Source organism: Bufo bufo, chromosome 4, assembly GCF_905171765.1.
Source record: "Bufo bufo chromosome 4, aBufBuf1.1, whole genome shotgun sequence".
Taxonomy (NCBI): domain Eukaryota; kingdom Metazoa; phylum Chordata; class Amphibia; order Anura; family Bufonidae; genus Bufo; species Bufo bufo.
Genome location: NC_053392.1, coordinates 134,118,933 through 134,142,576, shown reverse-complemented (window position 1 = coordinate 134,142,576; position 23,644 = coordinate 134,118,933). Strand labels below are relative to the sequence as shown.

The 23,644-nt window shown below is 43.3% G+C and overlaps 1 protein-coding gene across 1 annotated transcript in view; it reads left to right on the top strand.

Moving 5' to 3' along the window:
* Window positions 1–23,644, top strand: part of PROC (protein C, inactivator of coagulation factors Va and VIIIa) — a 100,430-nt gene that overhangs the window by 72,597 nt on the left and 4,189 nt on the right. Inside the window, exon 8 of the mRNA XM_040427946.1 lies at window positions 20,294–20,408. Within this exon, the coding sequence (XP_040283880.1) occupies window positions 20,294–20,408 (115 nt within the window). The remainder of the gene's footprint in view (window positions 1–20,293; window positions 20,409–23,644) is intronic.

Genomic DNA, 23,644 nt, shown 5'->3' with positions numbered 1-23,644 from the left:
CAGGGAGTGCAGAACATCATGTCTTGGTGAAAGTGAAGAGACCGTACCACGTGATCCCAACAAAGTAATAGATATCAGGCAGGGCTGCGAGGCTCCGTATGTGACCAGTCCCTAGTGTGTCCCTGCGTCTAGTTAGCTAGGCTGTATTGTCCTTTTCACCTCCCCAAAGCACTCAAGACTATCAGTGCTCTGTTATTTTCAGTGCTGAGTAATTTCTCAGCCTCTAGAGTGCCACACTCAGCTTGTGGAACCATAACTACTTACACTACACTACTCCCCCAACTAAACAGGGCTATTGTAGCTCTCATTGTAGTATAACCACCTTTTACCCTTCTCTCTAACTTTTTCCTTCCTCCCTCCCTTTCCCATTCATATCCCACCCCTGGAGATACACAGTCTTTTACAGTTTTTGTTTTTCATACTTTTGCTGTTTAATACTTTTGTTGTTTTACCATGACTAACCTTACTACATTTAATGTTAAAACTCTCTGAATCTGAGACACCACATGTGTTTACTCACACGTAAGATGCATACGCATGTTCTTTTTCTTCAGCAAACTCAATTTAATGGCTCATAAGATTCCTAGAATGCCGAGGTCGCCTTACAGTCAGTGGTTTTACAGCTGCCACACATATTGCAAACTATATCAGCTTGTAATCACCTTTATTATACACACTGGTTATATGCACATGGAAACAAAGGAGGTAAACTAATGACTGCTCTTATCAAAAAAGTATGCATGCAAACTAGATATCCGTTGTTAAGTACCATCAATGCACCCTTTATAAGGACTCTCCCACATTTGCTTAGGCCTTCCAATCAATTTATTCAGGATTATACTACCTGGAGCCCTCTCACCCGCAGGCCTCTCTCGCACACAACACATTTGACTTTTAATTTTCTCCAATATCTACAACTTCTTTCCTGGTTCTGGTGCTGCAGATGTTTCTCTAGTCTATCAGGCAAGATGATAATATAACTGGGCTTAATGTCGATTCCTTGGAGATTAAGGGGCACATTTATTAAGACCTTTTTAGACGCCGGTCTTAATAAGCACTATAGCTGACAGTGGATCGCCAAAGTTATATAGAGGCGCCGGCGTATCTACTGCCAATTCTTAATGTAAGACAACTTTCTTGCTGTCTTACATTTTGACCATTTTCTACATCTAAACCAGGAGTAGAAAATGATGAATGAGACAGACCTGCCGTTCCGTCCCATTCCCCGCTGTGCCCAGTTTTTCAGACCTGGTGTGAGTGGGGAATACGTCTCAGATTCTGCAACAGAATCTGCGCCAGATATACGACACAAAAATGCCATATATCTGGTCATAAATAACCCCCTAAGGGGGCTATTTACTAAGCTAAAATATGGCTAAATTAGGAGTACTTGAACAGTTAGTTGCAATAGAAACATTACTGAAATATCCAAAATTCACTACAGTCCATGAGAGGCCAAACAGCATGTTTGTTTCTCCTCTAAGACCCTGAGGAAGAATGACAAGGAAAAGGATGCTTCAACTCATAGAAATAGCATTGACATCTGTCAGTATCAGATTTGTATCTTCTAGAGCACAACTTAAACTACAGCCAAGCTTGGTGATTCCAAAACTGGAGCCTATTATTCTTTTTGGAAATTGAAAACATTTAACTCAACTCTGGCTTCCATCTGATACAAGCTTAGCCAATAGCTACATTACTAGGACTTGGTTCATTGGGGCTTAAGTATACTAAGCACCTTCAACTTGACAGTATAAACAACTATTTGGAATTTGGAATGGCCTCTTGCAAGGTGCTTCACCTTCAGCCACAGCAAGGTATGATTGATCATATTTTACTAAACATGAAGACAGAAGGATCTTGATGCCAGGATCTGAGCACGTGCTGCTGGAGATTTCTGAATTGGCTATCTGCCAAGACCAGGCATCCAAGGCTGAAGTGAGATGGCCTAGCTCTATCGTGGCAGAATGAACAGACACTTAATATGCTGGAAGATGGTAACAATCTTACTAGGTGGAGGAGGAGTATAATGATACCAGGAACATCCATAGAGTGCAATTCTTCAGATGCCAGACTTCCTGCAGTACACCAATCAACCAGCATGTTCCATTTCATGCTCCAATGCTCCCACTTTGTCTTGCGCTGCATTGCAAGGGCTATTTTGCTTACATTGTCACACTGCTAAGCGGAGGCTTAAGCCTAGCAGTGATCTGGTGATGTCACCCTGGCATCAAGTGCATGTCATGCCATGGTGGGTAGCCCTGGCATCTGATATGTTACATGCTGTTTTGGCTTCAGGTATGCTATCAGGCCTAGTATGGTGACTCTTGCATCAAGTACATTTGAATGACCCTGGAATCAAGTGCATGCCACACTATAAGGGGTATCCGGGTATCTGATATGTTATGTAATCAAAAAGACCCTAATGGCCCAGAATGAATTAATAATTTAAAGAAATCAATAGCCGTAGGTTATGTTAATTCTGTTTGTGGCCTTGTTTGTTTTATATAAAATATAACTTTTAATGTCTTTCTTATTAAAATAAATAAAGAAGAAAAAGAAAGCCCTATGTGTAATTAAAACATACAAACAGCATTTAGTTTGGCAGAAAAATGTAAATCTATATTTTTCTCTATATTTAATCGCAGGTCAGGCAGAGACTGCAAACTCTATACAAGGGGATATTTACATTCATACCTTCCCTGTGGTTGCAGATAGAAAAATTGTGTCTCTTAGTACTTACAATATTTTTTGTAGCAACTAACTCGCTACTTTAAAGTCTCCTGTTTGTTTTTCCTTCTGTTGTCATTCCCTACCTGGCCTTTGCTACTATTTATTTAGAAAGACATATCACTGGCCCTCAGGTATTCGCCATTTTTCACTCAGTTATTACATCTTTATCTTGTTATTTGTTTGTTATTGTCCCCTCTTTAAACCTGTCCAACCAGTAACATCAGATCATTTCCCTGCCTGGATCAGTTAATTCGGGACGTCTGCAGTGTGTCCCGCTGATCCGTCACACTAAACGCTGCTGCTAATTAAAAAAATTAAAGTGAGCTCCCCCGAGCTGCCCCTAAAAATTTAAATAAATTATGATCAATATTACCTCATGATCAATATTATGTAAAAAGAATCATAAAAATACACAAATAATAAAATAAAAAATATTAAAAAATATTTCCCCCAAAAAATGCCATTTATAGCCCCTCAAGGTGATTACGGTATCTGATGAATCAAACTAAAATACAGATGACAATAATGGATATTGATTTAAATAAAATATAAACCCGATATAAATAGAATTAATTATTGGGATTAAAGGGATTCTGTCACCAGGATTTACCCTATAGAGATATTTATATGTACCCATCAGTCTCCTTGTTTTGTATTAAATGATCCCACTCTTACTGCTCTGTGTGTCTTTTATTCTTCCAAAAAGCGATTTTATAGATACAGGTGAAACTCAAAAAATTTGAATATCGTGCAAAGTTTATTTTTTTCAGTAATACAATTTAAAAGGTGAAACTAATATATGAGATAAACTCATTACATGCAAAGCGAGATAGTTAAACCCTTTATTTGTTATAATTTGGATGATTATGGCTTACAGCTTATGAAACCCCAAAGTCACAATTTTGAGGTACCCTTTTCTCAGGGGGTATGGATTAATTAGCTGACTACAGTGGGACATTTTGAGCCTAGAACATTGAATCTTTTCACAAAATCCAAATTTTAAGCTGCATTAATGCAATTCCTTTTACTTTGCATTACTGAAATAAATGGACTTTTGCACGATATTCTAATTTTTCACCTGTATGTAAATTACCTTGCTAAGGAGCCCAAGGGGTTGTCCCACGATCCGTTGGAGCCCAGCTGCGCCCATCGTTCCGGAGCCCAGCACCGCCTACCAGTTAATTTATTCACTGCACTAGCCCTGACGTCTTGCCTTCCAAGCGCCGTAATCTTGCATGCGCAGGGAGCCGGCGCATGCGCAGTTGGAGCGACGAAGCCTGTGCCAGTAGTCTGCGCCTGCGTGAGATTACGGTGCTTGAAAGGAATGACGTCAGGGCAAGTGCAGTGAATACATTAACTGGTAGGCGGTGCTGGGCTCCAGAACGATTGGCGCGGCTGGGCTCCAACGGATCGTGGGACAACCCCTTGGGCTCCTTAGCAAGGTAATTTACATATCTATAAAATCGCTTTTTGGAAGAATAAAAGACACACAGAGTAGTAAGAGTGGGATCATTTATTACAAAACAAGGAGAGGCCTCAGCCAGTAAGAGTGAGACAGCTGAAACACTCGTGTTTGTAGCTCCAATACCCCTGAGGATGCCGTTTAGCGGCAGCTCGGGGGAGCTCACTTCAAAGGGAGTCTTTCACCTAATCTGAGCGTTTTAGACCGCTCAGATCAGGTTATAGACTCTTTGACCCTCATTACAATGGTACCTTTCTTTTCTGTGTCCCTCGTCCGGATCATGAAAAAAAACACCTTTTAAACGTATGCAAATGAGCTACTGAAGGTGCCCAGGGGCGGCGTTACTGGGCGATGTGCCCAGAAAAACACACCTCTTTCAGCCCTCTGGCCCGCCCTTCTGTCCTATTACCTCCTCCGCCTCCAGCCGGCGAAAGTCACGAGCAGCACCAGAGAGTGGCGGGCCGTCTGTCTTTAGTTGGCCGGAGCATGCGCAATATGAAAAGCTGTTCATCTGCCCATAATGGGCAGAGCAGTGCGCAGGTGTGAGCCAGTTCCCAGCCCGACTTCTTCTCTTGCCGCTCGTGACATCCGCCGGCTGGAGGCAGAGGAAGAGGTAATAATAGGACAGAAGGGCGGGCCAGAGGGCTGAAAGAGGTGTGTTTTTCTGGGCACATCGCCCAGTAACGCCGCCCCTGGGCACCTTCAGAAGCTAATTTGCATACGTTTAAAAAGTGTTTTTCCACCTCATCACCACGACGGCCCACAAGGAGATTGATCTCTGTAGGGGCAGGAACAGAGATAGGGTTTAAATCCCCCCCTCCCACCACCAACACCAGTGTTTCCTGTCCCTACAGAGGACAAGGGCATAGAGAGGTCTCCCTATCCAGGGAGATGAAGATGAATGTTTCCTAAACACCACCACCGGATTACCTTGGTGTTCCCCTGCCCTCCTGCGGTCCCAGTACTAACGCTGGGCAGGGGTGATGCGGGAGGCCTCGCTCAGTTTGATACGTGAGCCTGCTCCCCTGGACACGATCTCCCGCCGGGCCTCCTATGGCTGTAGCCGGGCTGCGCATCGGGCGCTTCAGGTATGCGGCAATGTCACTTCCGGCGGACGGAGGAAGTGACGTATAAAGTGCGCGTCTCCTGCAAACATCGGCACAGCACATGGAAGTGCCGAGGCAACAGCTAGTTGTTTGTGCTGACATGTCAGCGGAACCCCGCTCTCCAGGAGACCCCTCTGTGCCGCCTGCCGTAAGTTCCCCTGTGGGGAGAAGTGCTATTATCCTGATGACTTTGTCTGCACTTTTGTCAGGGTACCTGTGTCTTCCGTCTTCCTCCTCCACTCGTTTTTCAGGCTTGGGGCTTATTATACTATTACTATATATGTGTTCCGCTAGCCTGATTGGGGTTACTTTCCCCTCCTAGGTCCCTGAGGAGTCACAGAAGAAGGTTAGGAAGCCTGCTAAATGCATATCTTGTTATTAGCGGCTTCCAGACGATTACCGTAAAAGGTTATGTAAGGATTGCATCTCAAGCGTTATACGGGAAGAACAGCCTTCTTTAATTGAAGAATTTAGATCCATAATACATGAGGAAGTAAAATCCTCTTTATCTCAGCTTTCCTCCTTACCCAGGGATCCACCTCCATCTAAAAGACAGAGAATAGCGTCCTTTCTTCCTCCGATTCAGAAGAGATTGCGGAAGACGCTTCATCCTCTAGACCCTGGGATCATGAGGAAGCTTCCTCTGATATACAGTTTTCTGAATCCGATAGAAGATTTTGTTTCTCCTTGGAAGGCATGCCAGACTTGCTAAAGGCAGTCAGAGCCACTATGGGGGTGGAAGAAGCCCAAAAAACTCATTCTGTGCAGGATGAGATGTTCGGGAGACTTTGAGTTAAGAAAACACGTGTCTTCCCGATTAATGAGAATATACGTGATATGGTTCTTGATGAGTGGTCAAATCCCGAGAAACGCGTGGGAGTGTAGGCGGCAGACAAGAAGAAGGGTTTTCCGGAGGAACGACCCTATAAAAGAAGATATCCCTTTCGTGCCCCCACTAGTCAGAGTAGGCCCTACAGAGATAAAGGGAAGTCGGGGCGCTGGAGCTACCCTAAAGGAGGCAGGGGAAGAGGTACCCCCCCTCTTCCCAGAATGAATCTAGTGACAGACAATGACGCCAGGGTCGCGGGGACATTGAAGAATTTTCAATGTACGCAAGAAGATCCTGCAGGGGGTTCAGAACCTTTTGGAGATGGGCGTGGTAACCCAAGTACCATCAACACAGCTAGGACAGGGTTTTTATATTCAAATCTCTTCTTGGTGCAAAAGAAGGAAGGTTCATTTCGCACCATCATAAACTTAAAGACCCTAAACAAGTTTATAGTATATCGGAAATTCAGGATGGAGTCCCTAAAATCCCTGATACCACTAATAGGAAGAAACGCTCTGATGTGTACAGTAGACCTAAGGGATGCCTACTATCACGTCCCGATCCATCCGAATTTCCAGAAGTTTATGAGATTCGCCATTCAAGATCGCAAGAGTGCAACCCTTCACTTCCAATTTACAGCTCTTCCCTTTGGGATATCATCTGCTCCCAGGGTCTTCACGAAACTAGTGGTCGAGATGGTGGCTTCCCTGATACACAAGGGCTTGGTGATCGTACAATACCTGGACGACTTCCTCCTGATTGGAAACTCAGAAAGCCAGCTCAAAACAGACCTAGTAACCTTCCTGTCACTCATTCGGGATCTAGGATGGTTAGTAAACCTGAAGAAATAAAATTTACTACCATCCAGTACAATCCAGTTTCTGGGGGTCATTCTAAATTCCCGGGTTCAACATACATTCCTCCCATCGGACAAGATCGGGAACCTTCAATTAAAGATCCGAAAGTTTCAGGCCAGGAGGTCTTTCCCCATAAGAGAAGCCATGAGCCTTCTGGGGCTCCTCTCATCTTGCATACCTTCTGTTCCCTGGAGCCAGTCGCACTTCCGAACCCTCAAGGCTTGGATCCTCAAAGTCTGGAACAGACAGCAGACCTCCTTAAATCACAAAGTGTTCATCCCTCCAACAGTAAAGGCCTCCCTAGACTGGTGGGCGAGCGCAAACAACCTCTCCTTAGGAGTTCCTTGGAGAAAACTCCTTACAATCAAGTCCTAACAGACGCAAGCGAAAAAGGATGGGGGAGCGAAAAGTGGGAGATCATTATTTTCAGGGTTCCTGGCTGCCAACAACTCGTTCTCAATCCTCCAACTTCAGCGAGCTGAAAACGGTTTGGGAAACGTTAAAGGCAGCAGAAGATCTACTCGAGGGCCTACATGTGAAGGTCCTTTCCGACAACACGACAGCAGTAGCGTACCTTTTTCACTAAGGAGGGACAAGATCAGGAAAGCTTATGTTCATGGCAGAAAAGATCTTCACTTGGGCGGAGTCCCACGTAATCCATCTCCGCAATTCACCTAACAGGAGCACTAAACGTAGAGGCAGACTACCTCAGTCGACAGCTAATAGACCACACCAAATGGTCACTGAACCAGGACGTGTTTCAGATGCTGATAGACAGTTGGGGCACCCCTCAAATAGATCTATTTGCCTCAAAGAAGAACGCAAAGGTACCAAGGTTCTGCTCCCTAGATCCACGGGACAATCCCTGGGCGCTGGACACGCTCACGATACGGTGGAATTGGAACCTCTGTTACGTATTTCCACCTCTGCCTCTACTTCCCAAAATAATCCAGAAGCTCAACCAAGAAGATACAACTCTAATACTAATAGCCCCTTAATGGGCGAAGAGAAGTTGGTTCCCTTCCCTAAAAAATCTATCAGTAGAGAACCCGTGGCCTCTCCCATCCAGGAGGGATCTGCTTCATCAGGGACCAATCCTGCACCACAACCCGAGCTTCCTAAAATTATCAGCCTGGATCCTGAGGTCCAGATTCTAAAATCACAAGGTCTCTCCGATCGAGTAATATCTACTCTTAAGGCAAGTAGAAAGAAAGTCACCTATTCGATCTATCTGAAATTTTGGAAAAGGTTTTGCTCCTGGATCGGTAACCCCGCCCCGAACTCTGGACCTCCTAACTTTCAAAAAATCCTTGAGTTCCTCCAGCAAGGTCTTGAGCTAGATCTTAGACCTTCCACCCTGAAGGTACAGATCTCAGCCCTAGCTTGTTTCTTTGATCAAGATCTAGCCAACCACTGGTGGATTAGAAGATTTATGAAAGCAGCTTCTCGGCTCCGTCCCTCTCTAAAGTCCCGGATCCCTACTTGGGACCTAAATGTGGTGCTCACAGGCCTGACACTCGCCCCCTTCGAGCCTCTGTCAGATTATTCTATTAAACCCCTATCTCTGAAAATCACTTTCCTTATTGCTATCACATCCGCAAGGAGGCTGGGCGAAATACAAGCCTTATCCATACAAGAACCATATCTCCGTATTACCGATGATAGAATCATTCTCAGACTAGATCCTGGTTTTCTCCCTAAAATTGTATCTGATTTCCACCGGAACCAGGAGATAATTTTACCTTCCTTCTGTAGAAATTCCTCTAACAGTAGAGAATCTAGTTTTCATTCACTAGATGTTAGACGCTCAGTGTTATGGTACCTTAAGGTTACAAAAGAATTCCGTAAAACCGATAACCTGTTAGTCCTATTCTCAGGTAAGAATAGGGGTCTGAAGACCTCCAAGTCCTCTCTAGCATGATGGATTAAGGACTCCATTTCTCTTTGTTATGAGATCCAGGGCCTCCCTTGCCCCTCCAATCTAATAGCCCACTTGACTAAAGCCATGTCTTTTTCCCAGGTTGAAAGGGCTGGAGCTTCTCTAGAGGACATCTGTAAAGCTGCTACATGGTCTAGCATTTACACTTTTATGAATCACTATAGACTAGACCTATCAAGTAGTTCAGACTTGTCTTTTGGACGTAAAGTCCTCCAGGCGGTCGTCGTCCCCTAGTTTATAATTTTTTATATCTCCTTGTGGGCCGTCGTGGTGATGAGGTGGAAAGCCGGAATTAGACTTACCGGTAATTCAGTTTCCACGAAATCACCACGATGGCACATATTTTCCCTACCCTAAATTTTGGTCTTGATCTTGGAGGTTATGAAGTAATATCCTCTTGACTTATTTGTTTTCTCTCACCACCTTTGTTTATGTCTCTGTAATTTTGGACACACTGGTGTTAGTGGTGGGAGGGGGGGGGATTTAAACCCTCTCTCTGTTCCTGCCCCTACAGAGGTCAGGGGTCAATCTCCTTGTGGGCTCCGGCTCCGTTGAGGAGCAGGAGAACGGAAAGGACAGATTCTGCAGATAACTGAGAGCTAAACTGAGTGTAACGAGCCTAAAGACCTCATAGACTATAATGGGGTCTGTTCGGTGTCCGCTCAGAGCATGATTTTTGAGCGGAGAACGGAAAGAAGAAACGGTGATGTGATGCTACAAAAAATATTGTAAATATCCCCTTGTATAGAGTTTGCAGTCTCTGCCTGCGAAAAATATAGAGAAAAATATAGATTTACATTTTTCTGCCAAACTAAATGCTGTTTGTATGTTTTAATTACACATAGGGCTTTCTTTTTCTTCTTTATTTGTTTTAATAAGAAAAACATTAAAAGTTATATTTTATATACAATAAACAAGGCCACAAACAGAATTAACATAGCTTACGGCTATTGATTTCTTTAAATTATTAATTCATTCTGGGCCATTAGGGTCTTTTTGATTACATAACATATCAGATACCACAGATACCCCTCATAGTGTGACATGCACTTGATGCCAGGGTCATCCAAATGTGCTTGATGCCAGAGTCACCATCCTAGGCCTGATAGCATACCTGAAGCCAAAACAGCATGTAACATATCAGATGCCAGGGCTACCCACCATGGCATGACATGCACTTGATGCCAGGGTGACATCACCAGATCACTGCTAGGCTTAAGCCTCCGCTTAGCAGTGTGACAATGTAAGCAAAATAGCCCTTGCAATGCAGCGCAAGACAAAGTGGGAGCATTGGAGCATGAAATGGAATATGCTGGTTGATTGGTGTACTGCAGGAAGTCTTGGGCAGACAATTATCTTGACTGTCCACCCTCAGACAACAATAGCACAAGCAGCAAGGCCTTGTCAGGATTGCAAACCAGTGGTTAAAGTCTTTTCTTGTTGGGTGGCAGGGCAGGCCAGCCACCAAAAGCTGTGTTTTACCACCCTTGGTGTCATTAACTTGGGCAGCACTTGGGCACTGCTGATGTCCATTCCTGCTCTGCTAAATAGCTGATACAGCCTGCACTGCACTGGAAGATATAATTAAAAACAAACTTGAACAGTTCCACATATTCAAGAAAAAATAACTCCATTTCAAAATAAATTCAGTTCAGTATAGCTCAGTCCATGGGTTTTAACTCCAAAATAACTCAATCTATGGCAATGTCAGCCAATGTGATGGGGTGAAATAAGTTTTAGAAGCTCCTTGTGTGTCATTTACTTCCCACCACCCCTGCATCAGATGGATTATACAAAACAAACAAATGTCCCATTATGAACTTTGTTAATCCAACACTGCTTTAAAGGGCTTCTGTCACCCCACTAAACAGTTGTTGTTTTTTTTGTTACTTATAATCCCTATACTGCGATTTATGCATATATACTGTAATTAATCATTTTGGTTCAGCAGATTATGTTAAAAACATACTTTTAACATAGGTACGGGGCAGGCGCCAGATTTTGAATGCAAACAGGGCCAGCAGAGAGAGATCCCGTCCGCTGGCCCTGTCAATCAACATGCGGAGGGGGCGTCTTTAGGATAGGAGGATGCGGCTGCTACCAGCAAGTAGCCGCCCTACTTGCTGGTAGCAAGGTAAATTTACATATTTTAAAGTAACGTTTTTAACATAATCTGCTGAACCAAAATTATTAATTACAGTATTTATGCATAAATCGCAGTATAGGGATTATAAGTAACCAAAAAAAAAAAAAAAACTTTAGTGGGGTGACAGAAGCCCTTTAAATTACATTACCCAATGGAGCCATGGAGGTCTAAACTCTTTATCTTATCTAGTTGTCTGTATACAGGGGCGGACTGGGAACTTGGAGTGGCCCTGGAAAAATAATAAAAGTGGCCCCGTTTTGTAGTCAGGTACAAATTGATGGAAGTCAGGGCCAGCAATACCATATTGTGGCATATTATACCACCCCAACAGAGCCAAATACCACAGTTTATCACAAAATACTGCCCACATGAGCACAAAATACATCCCCAAAAACTTTCACTGGCCAGCCGTGAGGGCCCAGGCGTCCCCTGGGCATCAGTCCACCGGGAATTTTTCCCTGTGAGGTCTATGACCAATCCGTCCCTGTCTGTTTTATTAAAGGGGAACCTGTCACCAGGATTTTGTGCATAGAGCTGAGGACATGGGCTGCTAGATGGCCGCTAGCACATCTGCAATACCCAGTCCCCACAGCTCTCTGCTCTTTTATTGTGTTAAAAAACCTTTTTGATCAATATGCATCAATAGCAGCCCATGTCCCCAGCTCTATGCACAAAATCCTGGTGACAGATTCCCTTTAAGCTCAACTAAATAATAATAATAATAATGAATTTAACTCAACTTAATACTCAAGTCGTAATAATTCTTCAAACCAAAAACATACTGATATATTTAGGAATTTACACTTGATTATGGTCCTCTTCTTCATTCTTGATACATTAAATAAACAATGGCAATCAATATTTTGGAAGGTCTTTGTCATGTGATAATAACATATATCACTTCCTTTTAGTTCTAATACATCTGTATACTCATAACACATTGTGGTATAAAAGAATAAGGGTCCATTCACACGTCTGCAACAGTTTTGCGGTCCGCAAATTGTGGAGCCGCAAAACACGGACACCGGCCATGTGCGTTCCGCATTTTGCGGACCTCACATGGCCGGCACTATAATAGAAATGCCTTTTCTTGTCCGTGTCTGCGGACAAGAATAGGACATGTTCTATTTTTTGCAGGGCTGCAGAACGGAAGTACACGGTGTGCTGTCTGCATCCTTGTGGCCCCATTGAAAATTCTGCGGAACGGATGCGGACCCATTTTGCAGACGTGTGAATGGACCCTAACACATTTGTTATTTTTTTCCTTCATTGATATCTTCTTCAATAAAAACATTTTAACCATTAATATCAGTTTAATCATATGCCTTTTGATTGTTAAAGGCAATACCATTAATACCATCAATACTATTACTATCATATTTATTCAGATATCTACCCAACTCCAGTGTCGGACTGTGGTACTTAGGGCCCACCAGTGTAACTGATTCTGGGGGCCCACCTTAGGGCTCCTGCACACTAACTTTTTTTTTTTTTCCATGTCTGTACCGTTCACTTCACTTCACTTCAATGGCCGTTCTGCAAAATGATAGAACATGCCCTATTATTGTCGGCATTACAGACAAGGATAGGACTGTTATATTAGAGGCCGGCTGTTCTGTTCCGCATAATGTGGAATGCACACACCCGGTATCCATGTTTTGTGGATCCACAATTTGCAGACTGCAAAACATCCAATGGTCGTGTTCATGAGCACTTACAGTGATAACAGAAATATTAAAGATGAAGTATGATGGCAGACATTCACAGCAAAATGGATATCCTGCACTTAAGTCAGTCAGAGACTAGACACATGCAGCGCACACCAATCACTTATTGGACAGATGTGGAACACAAGACACTTATACATGGATCACATGCCACTGATGTATATGTCACATGCTGCATATACACCACTGATACATAGAACATATATAGCACACACCAATCACACATAGGAAACATGCAATGCACACACCAAGACATTTATGCCTAACCCTATTAAGTGTAGTACACTTAAAGGGGTTGTCTCACTTCAGCAATTGGCATTTATCATGTAGAGAAAGTTAATACAAGGTACTTACTAATGTATTGTGATTGTCCATATTGACTCTTTTCCATCACATTATACACAGCATGTATCCGTGGTTATTACCACCGTGTAATCCAGCAGCAGTGGCCGTACTTTTACACTATAGGTAAAGGTATTGGCCTATGAGCACTTCCAGCCTTTCCCTATAGTGTGTAAAGCACGGCCACCACAGCTGGATTACACAGTGGTAATAACCACGGATATGTGCTGTGTATAATGTGATGGAAAGGAGGCAATATGGACAATCACAATACATTAGTAAGTGTCTTGTATTAACTGCATGATAAATGCCATTTACTGAAGTGAGACAAACCCTTTAACCCGGTTAAGCATAAATGTCTGGCATGAAATTTACCAATTCTTAACCTCCTCATATTGTACATAATCTACATTATAATTAAAAGGGTTGTCCTACTATAATAATCTATTGCCTATCTACAGGATAGGGGATAAATATCAGATTGCTGGGGTCTGACTGCTGGAACACCCACTGATCATGAAAAAAGGGGTGCTGAGACATTCAATTACATTACCGCCAATCTATGTATACAAGGGTCTTAAGACCACGTTCCCTTGATCATGGTGGTCCCAGCAGTCAGACCCCCATCAATCAGACACTTATCACCTGTCGTGTCATAGATGTTGGAACTTTTCCCATTCCCTATCCTTAAAGCTTTCTTTGGTATAAAAAAATAGAATAAAATAAAAATTTAAAATCTGTCCCAAAATATGTGTCAACCTAAAATAGAATTGCTCGCCTGTTAAAGGCCCTGTGTCCACTTTTCTAGTTATCCTCTATCCACAAGATCAGGGATAACTAAGTGATCCATGGGGGTCTGAACGCTGGAGCCCCCACTGATCCCCCTTCTTGATTTAGCAGCAGGTCGAGCATATGCCCTGCCTCTCCATCCATTCTCTATGGGGTCACTGGAGATGGCGGAGTACAGTGTTGGCTATTTCCAGTGGTCCCAAAGAGAATGAATGGAGCAGCACGGTGTATGTGTGGCCTGCCACACCATCAAAAAGGGGGAATAGGACCCGTTCCTGGGATAAGTGGGGGTCGCAGAATCGGACCGCACTAATCATATACTGTAGTTATGCCCTACGGTGTGGAGAGGATAATTTGAAAACCTGGACAACCCATTTAAATCCTCCAACACTCCACCAGTATCTCTGAACATGGCAGCAGTGATGCCTGTAAATACGGAATATCATCACTACCGCCATGTAAACCATACGTGTCAATACTGGAGAATGTGACGCACTGTGCAGAATTTTTCAGGAATAAGCCCAACAACCTTTGCAGGTTATAACCTTTAACAAAGCCCAAGCAACATGAGCAAAGGGCCCAAACGGAGGGTCATAACTGAAACTGAGGCATTAGGGTCACCTGAGGCAGGGTAGTAGTGGGGATCCTGGAGCAGGGGTAACTGGAGAAGAGGCAATATTAGCGGTGCATTTAGAGTGGGGGCATCTGGAGTTGGGGAATTTATGGAGGTGCACCTAAAGCAGAGGCATTAGGGTCTCTTGAGGCAGGGTAATAGTGGTTATCCTGGAGCAGAGGTATTAGGGGGGCAACTGGAGAAGAGGCAATATTAGGGGTGCATAGAGTGGGGGCATTGGGGGTCATCTGGAGCTGTGGCACTAATGGGGGTGCACCTAAAGCAAAGGCATTGGGGGGACCTAGGGCAGAGTCCCCCCAATGTCACTCTGAACTCTGCAGAGAGCAGCACACATACATAGATCTGAGTCTACTATAAACAAATCCCCCATTTCCCCATTACAGTCTCCTACAGATCACTAATGTCACACACCTGAGAAATCAGTCCAGCACCACAGAGGAGTCCTTCTCTCCAGCAACCACAGTTTCCTGACAGCAGGGAGGCCAGAAGGATGGCCAGACATGTCCTCTCCTCCTTCACTGCCAGCAGCCCCAGAAGTTTATAAGATACTGCGGGGCGTCCTGTACAATTTACACCAGTAGGAGGCTGCATCACTGTGCGATACTGCCACCTAGTGGCTACAATAATTATCTCTCCTGAGCAACAAGAGAAAATAATCACTCCTTTGTATTATCTCCGGGCGCAGGAGACTGGGGGCCTACCAAGGAATCCCCCACCTCCCCGGTGGGCCAGACCAAGCCTGCCCAACGCTGATACCCAATGTTGTTTTTTAGTTTACCCTGCACTTTCCTTATGTTATATCATTACTTTAAAGCTTTGTTGTTTTCCATAAGAACACTTATAATACACAATTTAGTCCAAATAATCAGAAACTAGGCCTGAGTGCATACCTAAAGCCAGAACAGCATGTAACATCAGATGCCATGGCCATGGTGTGACATTCGCTTGATGCCAGGGACACCTCCCTAGGACTAAAGGCAAATCTGAAAATGGCCTGTAACATGTCAGGGCCACTCCCCTCCCCCACCATCATGGGGATTCTTTAAGACTGTGGGAATGGATCCAATGGATCTTAATCAGGGATTCCTTTTGTACAACACAAAAACCTTCTTTGTGGCTCAACAGAAATCGGTGGAATGTAGCAAACTTGAAGGTGTCATCTTCTCTGAGGATTTGAAAGATGCATCCACCTAAGCCTAACCAAACTTTTTCACTCTTCAAAACAGGATCACCAGAAAGAGAACTGTCTCTGACAAGTCAGGACATAGAGATTCTTTACACGTCTTATTGTTTTAAGCATGACTTGTACACAGGCTGATAAAACAACCATCTGAGACATGGTCCACAAAAAGAAAACTGCATGCGGCATAATTACACTCTTCTTCCTGGGCTGAACCACCATCTTTGCAGAAATCAGAGGAGTAATCTTCTGATAATAGAGCAAGCTAGTGTAAAGGCTCAACGTGAAAAACTGTTGTCCAATGATGAAAGAAAAATCTCCCTAATGGAGAAGCAGAAGAACCTGGATATATGCTTATAACTGTGTTAAATGCAAAAGAACCTGGATCCATCGCTATAGCACTGGCAAATGCAGAAGAACCTGGATCCATGGCTATAACACTGGTAAATGCAGAAGAACCTAGATCCATGGCTATAACACTGGTAAATGCAGAAGAACCTGGATCCATGTCTATAACACTGGTAAATGCAGAAGAACCTGGATCCATGTCTATAACACTGGTTAATATAGAAGAACCTGTATTCATGGCTATAACACTGGTAAAACCAGAAGAACCTGGAACCATGTCTATAATACTGGTAAAATGCAGAAGCACAACTGTACCACCTGTGTAAGACCTCAGTTTCTTCCACCGAAGCTCCGCTGGAAGTCAGGTTATATACACAAAACATATGAAATATCAGAAACCCAAGAGCAATGGTGAAGCAATCAGCGATTGTAAGGAAGGAAGCAGGAAAGCAGCTGCATAACCTGTCCTGCAACCCTCTGAAAACGTGACGATAGAGAACAATAGCTCATATACCTGCAAACTGCACTGCATAACGCTGATAACAAGGAAGAAAGGAGAGAGCCGCATCTCCTGTGAGAACTCCCTGAAAACGGGACAATAGAGAATAGCTTATATACCGTAGCCCTGCAGACTGTAGCCCAATGGCTGATAAAACGAAAGCAAGATGGCAGCTGCATATCCTGTCAGAATCATCAGAAAGTAAGATGATAACAGAGAACAAGAGCTCATATAGCCCTGCAGACTGCACTCAGTGGTGGTCTTTACCACCACACAAACCATGCAATTGCGTGGGGCCCCCTTGGGTCTCCTGACAGACAAGTAAGATAGTGCCACATCTTTCAAAGCATCCTAAAGGCCGCACACATACAGTTATGGAAACAAGGGAACCACCGCCAGTCCCTTTAAACATCACTAAGGCCTGGACGCAATGCGTATGATGTCACCACGCACGACGTCCAAGCGTTATGCCTTTACCGGAGTAAAGAGCACAGGAGCGGAGGTAGGGAGCTTTAGCCCAGGCTCCAGACAATAGTGATTGATATTTATTGGGGTCCAGGGGCAGGCTGCCGGATAGTGCTGTCAGCATTCATATTGATATTTATTGGGGCACAGCACAGGGTCAGGCTGCATGACGATACTACTACCAGCATTCATATGGTCACTATGAATACTGATAGCACTATCCTGCAGCCTGCCCCTGTGCCCCAATATCTACTGCTCCTGTGTGCCGCAGCAGATTAGCACCAGGCTGTACACAACCATTCATATTGATATTGGGATGCGTGGGCACACAATGTATCCTAATATTAATATGAATGATTCAGCCTGATACTAGTCTGCTGCCCCTAAGTGCCTCAATATCAATATGAATGGTGCCTGGTACTAGTCTGCTGCTTCTGTATGAAGCACACAGGCAGCAGACTGGTACCAAGCTGGACATAACTGTTCATACTTATATTGGGGTATCTGGGCACCCAATTTGCCCCAATATGAATATGAATAGTTCAACCTGGTAATAGTCTGCTGCCACTGAGTGCCCCAATATCAATATAATTGGTGCCTAGTACTAGTTTGCTGCTTCTTTGTATAGCACATAGGCAGCATACTAGTACCAGACTGTACATAACTGTTGATATTGATATTGGGGCACTGGGGGACACAATAGACCCTACTATCAATAAGAACTGTTCAGTCTGGTACTAGTTTTCTGGGTAAATAATTGTGTTTAGCTAAACTTTGCTTGGGGCCCCAGAAATGCCAAGCACTCCCCTGTCTGCACTGTAGTAGCTGATAAAAAGAAAACAAAAGCTTGTAAAATCTACAAGTTTAGGAGACACCAACAGATCCTACAATGGTAACAGAGGTATTAGGCTGGGTTCACACCTGAGCGTATTCGATAAGCGCTTTTTACAGGCGTTTTTATCGGGTGTTTTTGAGGCGTATTTTGGGATGTTTTTGTATTTTGGAAACGCGCGTAGTACGCGCGTTTGTGTGATTAATCCAATGAAAAACTGCCACAATACACGCGACAATACGCCCCAAAGAGGCTCCTGTACTACTTGGGGCGTTTTACAGAGCGTTCGTACGTTAGAGGAGACCCCCTGGTAAGACAATATCACAAGGGATCCCATGGTGAGCAAAATACAAGAGACTAGAGAATCCCTTAAGGCTAAGAATCTACCTGATGCCAGTCCGGAGTAAAAGTAATGGAAGCTGGGGGGCAGTCACGGCAAGAAATTTTAAGAGATGCCTGCGAAACTCCTCAGCAAACAAAACACCAGATCCTGAGGAAACTCCCAAGACATGAAACATACTTGATGGCAGTAAGACCTGCAAAATCTGTGCAAGAAGTCTTACACTGCCAGGGACACCTACAATGGAGTGTAATATTGCTATGCCATGGCCCCCTGTGGCTTGCAATATACTAAATGCCAGGGACACCCCTGTGGCATGAATTATACTTAATGCCAGGGACACTCCTGTGTCTTGGATTATACTTAATATACTTAAAGAGGACCTTTCATCGGTCCAAACATTGTAAGATAATTATCAGGCTACATAGAGCGGCGCCCAGGGATCTCACTGCACTTACTATTATCCCTGGGCGCCACTCTGTTCGCCCGCTGTGTCCTCCGGTATCTTCACTGAATTGGTTCTACTAGACGGAGTCTGCCCTGTTTCACCCTGGGCGTTCCTTCTCCCAGGCTGTAGCGCTATCCAATCGCAGCCATGGACACCCCGGTGGCGTTCAAGTAATTTTAGTCTGTACTTATTGCACTGAACCAACCCATTATATGGTTAGTATTTGCTTCAGGAAACTAAACGTACTGCAGGATCAATATACATTACCTGTAATACTGTAGGAAATAATATACATAGTGTAGTCTGAACCAACTGACATTGCTAGATCTGTATTTACTGCAGGCAACTCACATAGCATGTCCTCCAAACATCAGTTCACATTTTGTGTTGAGCGAACTTTGTGTTTCAATTTCGGCGTACAAGGTTCGGGTTATCTAAGAATTCCGTAATGGATTCCGCTGCCACGGACCATAAGTTATATGGACAAAATAAAACACATGAGTTAGCTGTAACAGAGGGTTCATATAGTACCAGCAATTCATTATGCTAATTCTTGAGGGTACATTTACACGACCGTATTTCCGGGTCCGCAAAATTCATCCAGGTCCTGCCTCATCCGTACTTCCGTTCTGTGGCCCCGCAAAAAAGATAGAGTATTTCCTATTCTTGTCCGCAATCACTGAAAAGAGTAGGCATTTATATCATATGGCTGGCCGATCCGTTCTGTAAAATGCAGAACATACACAGCTGGTATCCATGTTTTGCGGTACTGCAATTTGAGGACTGAAAAACACTTACTGTCGTGTGAATGGAACCAAATTTAGTATTCTAGGTGGGCTGGTCCTAGGTTGGAGACAGAATATCCCGCTCTGTGCTGCCTGAGGACGATGAGGAAATGCCATTTGCTGAAGTGAGACAACCCCTGTTTAAACAGATTCATGAATTTCAAATTTTTAAAAATGCACTCCACTAAAAATAGGAGAATCAACTGAGACATATTTAAGAGTGCAACAAATTAATAAAAATTGTGCAGCATCTTTTATAAATTAATAGACAATGTGAATGTGGCGCACGTGGGTTATATGCTTTTTATAGTTGTTTTTAATGTTGTTTCAAACACTAATAAACTTCAGTTTGGTTCTAATATCTTGAGAGTGCCCAGTTTTTCTATTACATCTTTTATAAATTGGTTGCAAATGACGGCAATGTTGTCTCCAGCAAAAACCGAACTTGTATATTCAGGAGCCAGCTGTAATTTATCCACATCTTTCTTGAGGTGAGAAATGTTATTTTAATCATCCATCCTAAGTCCCCAGTCACTTGTATGGGCTTGTATTGGTCATAAATGAGAAGATTAAAGGAAATACAAAAACATTTACTTCCTGTGGATTTTAACAACTGAGAAAAAAGTTACAAGAAACCATACAGTGCCGCCATTACCACACGTGCACCCCACGTTAAAAACAAACAATTAACTCTCAACGAAAATTTGTACCATAGATGAATTATAGAAAAACATTTTTAGAAAATTATTTGTGCCTCCACTAAAACAATGCACTTAACAATATTTTTACCATACTAGTAAAATAAGTCCATGTATTCTTCTTGTGTTTGCAGGCTCTCATATTTTTTGAGAAGAAGTTTCACTGCGGTGGAGTCCTGATTTATCCAGCATGGGTCATAAGTGCAGCCCATTGTTTTAGACAGAACGGAAAGTACTTTGTCCGGCTTGGTATGTATCTATTGATGCCTGTGCTGTATATACATGTAGATGTTCAAGGTTTCAAAATCCCTAAAGAGGTTGTCCCACAAAAGATAGTGTCTACAGTTAAATCCAGCCCATAATTATAAAAAAAATTGTATTACACTTATTTAAAAAATGCAGGTATTCCATGAATAACCTTAGAATACCACCACCTGCTGTTCCTATTGCACAGCTTTTCTGTGTCCACCTCAGCAATTACAGTAACACCATCCCACTTTCTCATCACTTGCTCAGCATCTCCTTTAAGAAGCAGAAAAGACCCCGCGGTTTCAGAAGGAGTTAGCTAACCACACCGGGGATTACTCTGCATACCCAGAGAAGCAGAGAGATGTAAGACTGAGCATGTGTGTCCACCTCAGAACATTTACAGAAGTGGACACAAAAAGGAGGTTCATTAGAAAGAGCAGATGACACTATACTGACTTAATTCCTGGGATATCTGGGCAGAAGAGCATTTTTTCCAATAAGTGTAAATATAAAATATGTTTAGAACTATGGTATAGATATAGCTAAAAAATGTCTTATGGACAGCCCCTGTATGTTAACAATCAGTATATTGTTAAGATAGTATAAGACATTAGAAGAAACCTTGCCAGGACATGGACGAGTAAGCTATGGGATTAACTGTCTCCAGCAAGTTTCTCCAAGATCATTTCAGACTGTGTAGTCTATTGAGGCCAGTCTAAAGGTTTCCTGTAGAATATGTGAACTCCCATTGAAGAACTTGCAAACTTATTATTAAAGAGGTTTTCCATTTTAGACAATTCATTCTTGTTACATGGGTCCTCAGGTAATAAGCTGATAAAAATGTGTAGTTTTGCTAAGAGCCTATCCTCTGGTCTGGTCTAATCAGTATCTGATCAGTGGGGGTCTGATACCCCGGTCCCCCTCCCATCAGCGGTTTGAGAAGGCATCAGTGCTTCTCCAGCTTTGCCTAGACCATGTGACGTCACGTTCATTAGTCACATGACCTAGGTGCAGATCAGTTCGATTGAAGTGAATGAGGCTGAGGTGCAATACCAAACACAGCCGCTATACAATGTATGGCGCTGTGCTTGGTGGCCTAAGAGATGGCCACAGTGCTACTGCGAGCTCTGGTGCCTTCTCCCTGGGTGTCGAACCCCCACCGATCAGATACCTATCAGGAGAATGGGTCATAAGTTAAAAAAATCCAGTATTAACTTTGTCTATATGATAAATGCTTTTTGCATAGCATAATAAAGGGGTTGTCCGTGATGTGACAATCCCTTTAAGGGCATAAACTCTTATGTTGTCACACCACAAAACATAGGCTCCTAGTTATTTCATTTTCGCATAATTGTTATGAAGGGAAAAAACTGTTCATCTCTATTAAATTTTGTAAATGGCAAAATACTAACCACTGGTTAGTATGAAATGTGTGCTGCAAAATGCTGCAAAATTAACTGAATAAAGGGTATAAAACCATAAACATCATGAACCATTGAAGAAGGGATTCTGATCTGGATCAGCCCTTCTCACCCTCACTGATCCTCTGCTGCTGCCCTGATACTGCTACAGTTGTCGCTACTCTCCACTTCCTGCTCCCAGCTTGACATGCCAGAAGTGCTAGGAAAGGCCAGCTCAGCCAATCACCAGATGTAGTGGTGACCTGCCTCAACCAATGATTGGCTGAACTGGCTTTTCCTGGCATTTCCTGTATGTTGAGCCGGTATCAGGAAGTGCAGAGCAGCAAAGACCAGAGCAGTGTCAAAAATGGCATCCCCGGGTAGCAGTTTGGGTGAGTATGGCTTTTGTTTTCTTTTACAACCTGTGAGCTATATGTTAAAAAAATACTGGTGAAAAACCCCTTTAACTTATGAAGGCCAGAGACATAAACTCTGGCAGTCTGTTCCAGCAGAGGAACAGACTGCTGGAGTTCACTGTGCTGGATAACACCATGCACTGCTGGGTCGCCATTCTCTATAATGGGATCCAGCTGCTTTCCAACATATGTTCCAGCTTTCGGCCAGACAAAAAATGCTTAATGCAGTATTTTTTGTCCGGCCAAAAGCCGGCATATAGAAACATAGAAACATAGAATGTGTCGGCAGATAAGAACCATTTGGCCCATCTAGTCTGCCCAATATACTGAATACTATGGATAGCCCCCGGCCCTTATCTTATATGAAGGATGGCCTTATGCCTATCCCATGCATGCTTAAACCCCTTCACTGTATTTGCAGCTACCACTTCTGCAGGAAGGCTATTCCATGCATCCACTACTCTCTCAGTAAAGTAATACTTCCTTATATTACTTTTAAACCTTTGCCCCTCTAATTTAAAACTGTGTCCTCTTGTGGTAGTTTTTCTTCTTTTAAATATGCTCTCCTCCTTTACCGAGTTGATTCCCTTTATGTATTTAAAACTTTCTATTATATCCCCTCTGTCTCTTCTTTCTTCCAAGCTATACATATTAAGGTCCTTTAACCTTTCCTGGTAAGTTTTATCCTGCAATCCATGTACTAGTTTAGTAGCTCTTCTCTGAACTCTCTCTAGAGTATCTATATCCTTCTGGAGATATGGCCTCCAGTACTGCGCACAATACTCCAAGTGAGGTCTCACCAGTGTTCTGTACAGCGGCATAAGCACTTCACTCTTTCTACTGCTTATACCTCTCCCTATACATCCAAGCATTCTGCTGGCATTCCGTGCTGCTCTATTACATTGTCTTCCCACCTTTAAGTCTTCTGAAATATCTACTCCTAAATCCCTTTCCTCAGATACTGAGGTCAGGACTGTGTCAAATATTCTATATTCTGCCCTTGGGTTTTTACGCCCCAGGTGCATTATCTTGCACTTATCCACATTAAATTTCAGTTTCCAGAGTTCTGACCATTCTTCTAGTTTTCCTAAATCCTTTTCCATTTGGCGTTTCCCTCCAGGAACATCAACCCTGTTACATATCTTTGTGTCATCAGCAAAAAGACAAACCTTACCATCGAGGCCTTTTGCAATATCACTTATGAAGATATTAAACAAAATCGGTCCCAGTACAGATCCCTGTGGAACCCCACTGGTAACATGACCTTGTTTTGAATGTTCTCCATTGACTACAACCCTCTGTTGTCTGTCACTCAGCCACTGCCTAATCCACTCAACAATATGGGAGTCCATGCTCAATGACTGCAGTTTATTGATAAGTCTTCTATGTGGGACAGTGTCAAAAGCCTTACTAAAATCTA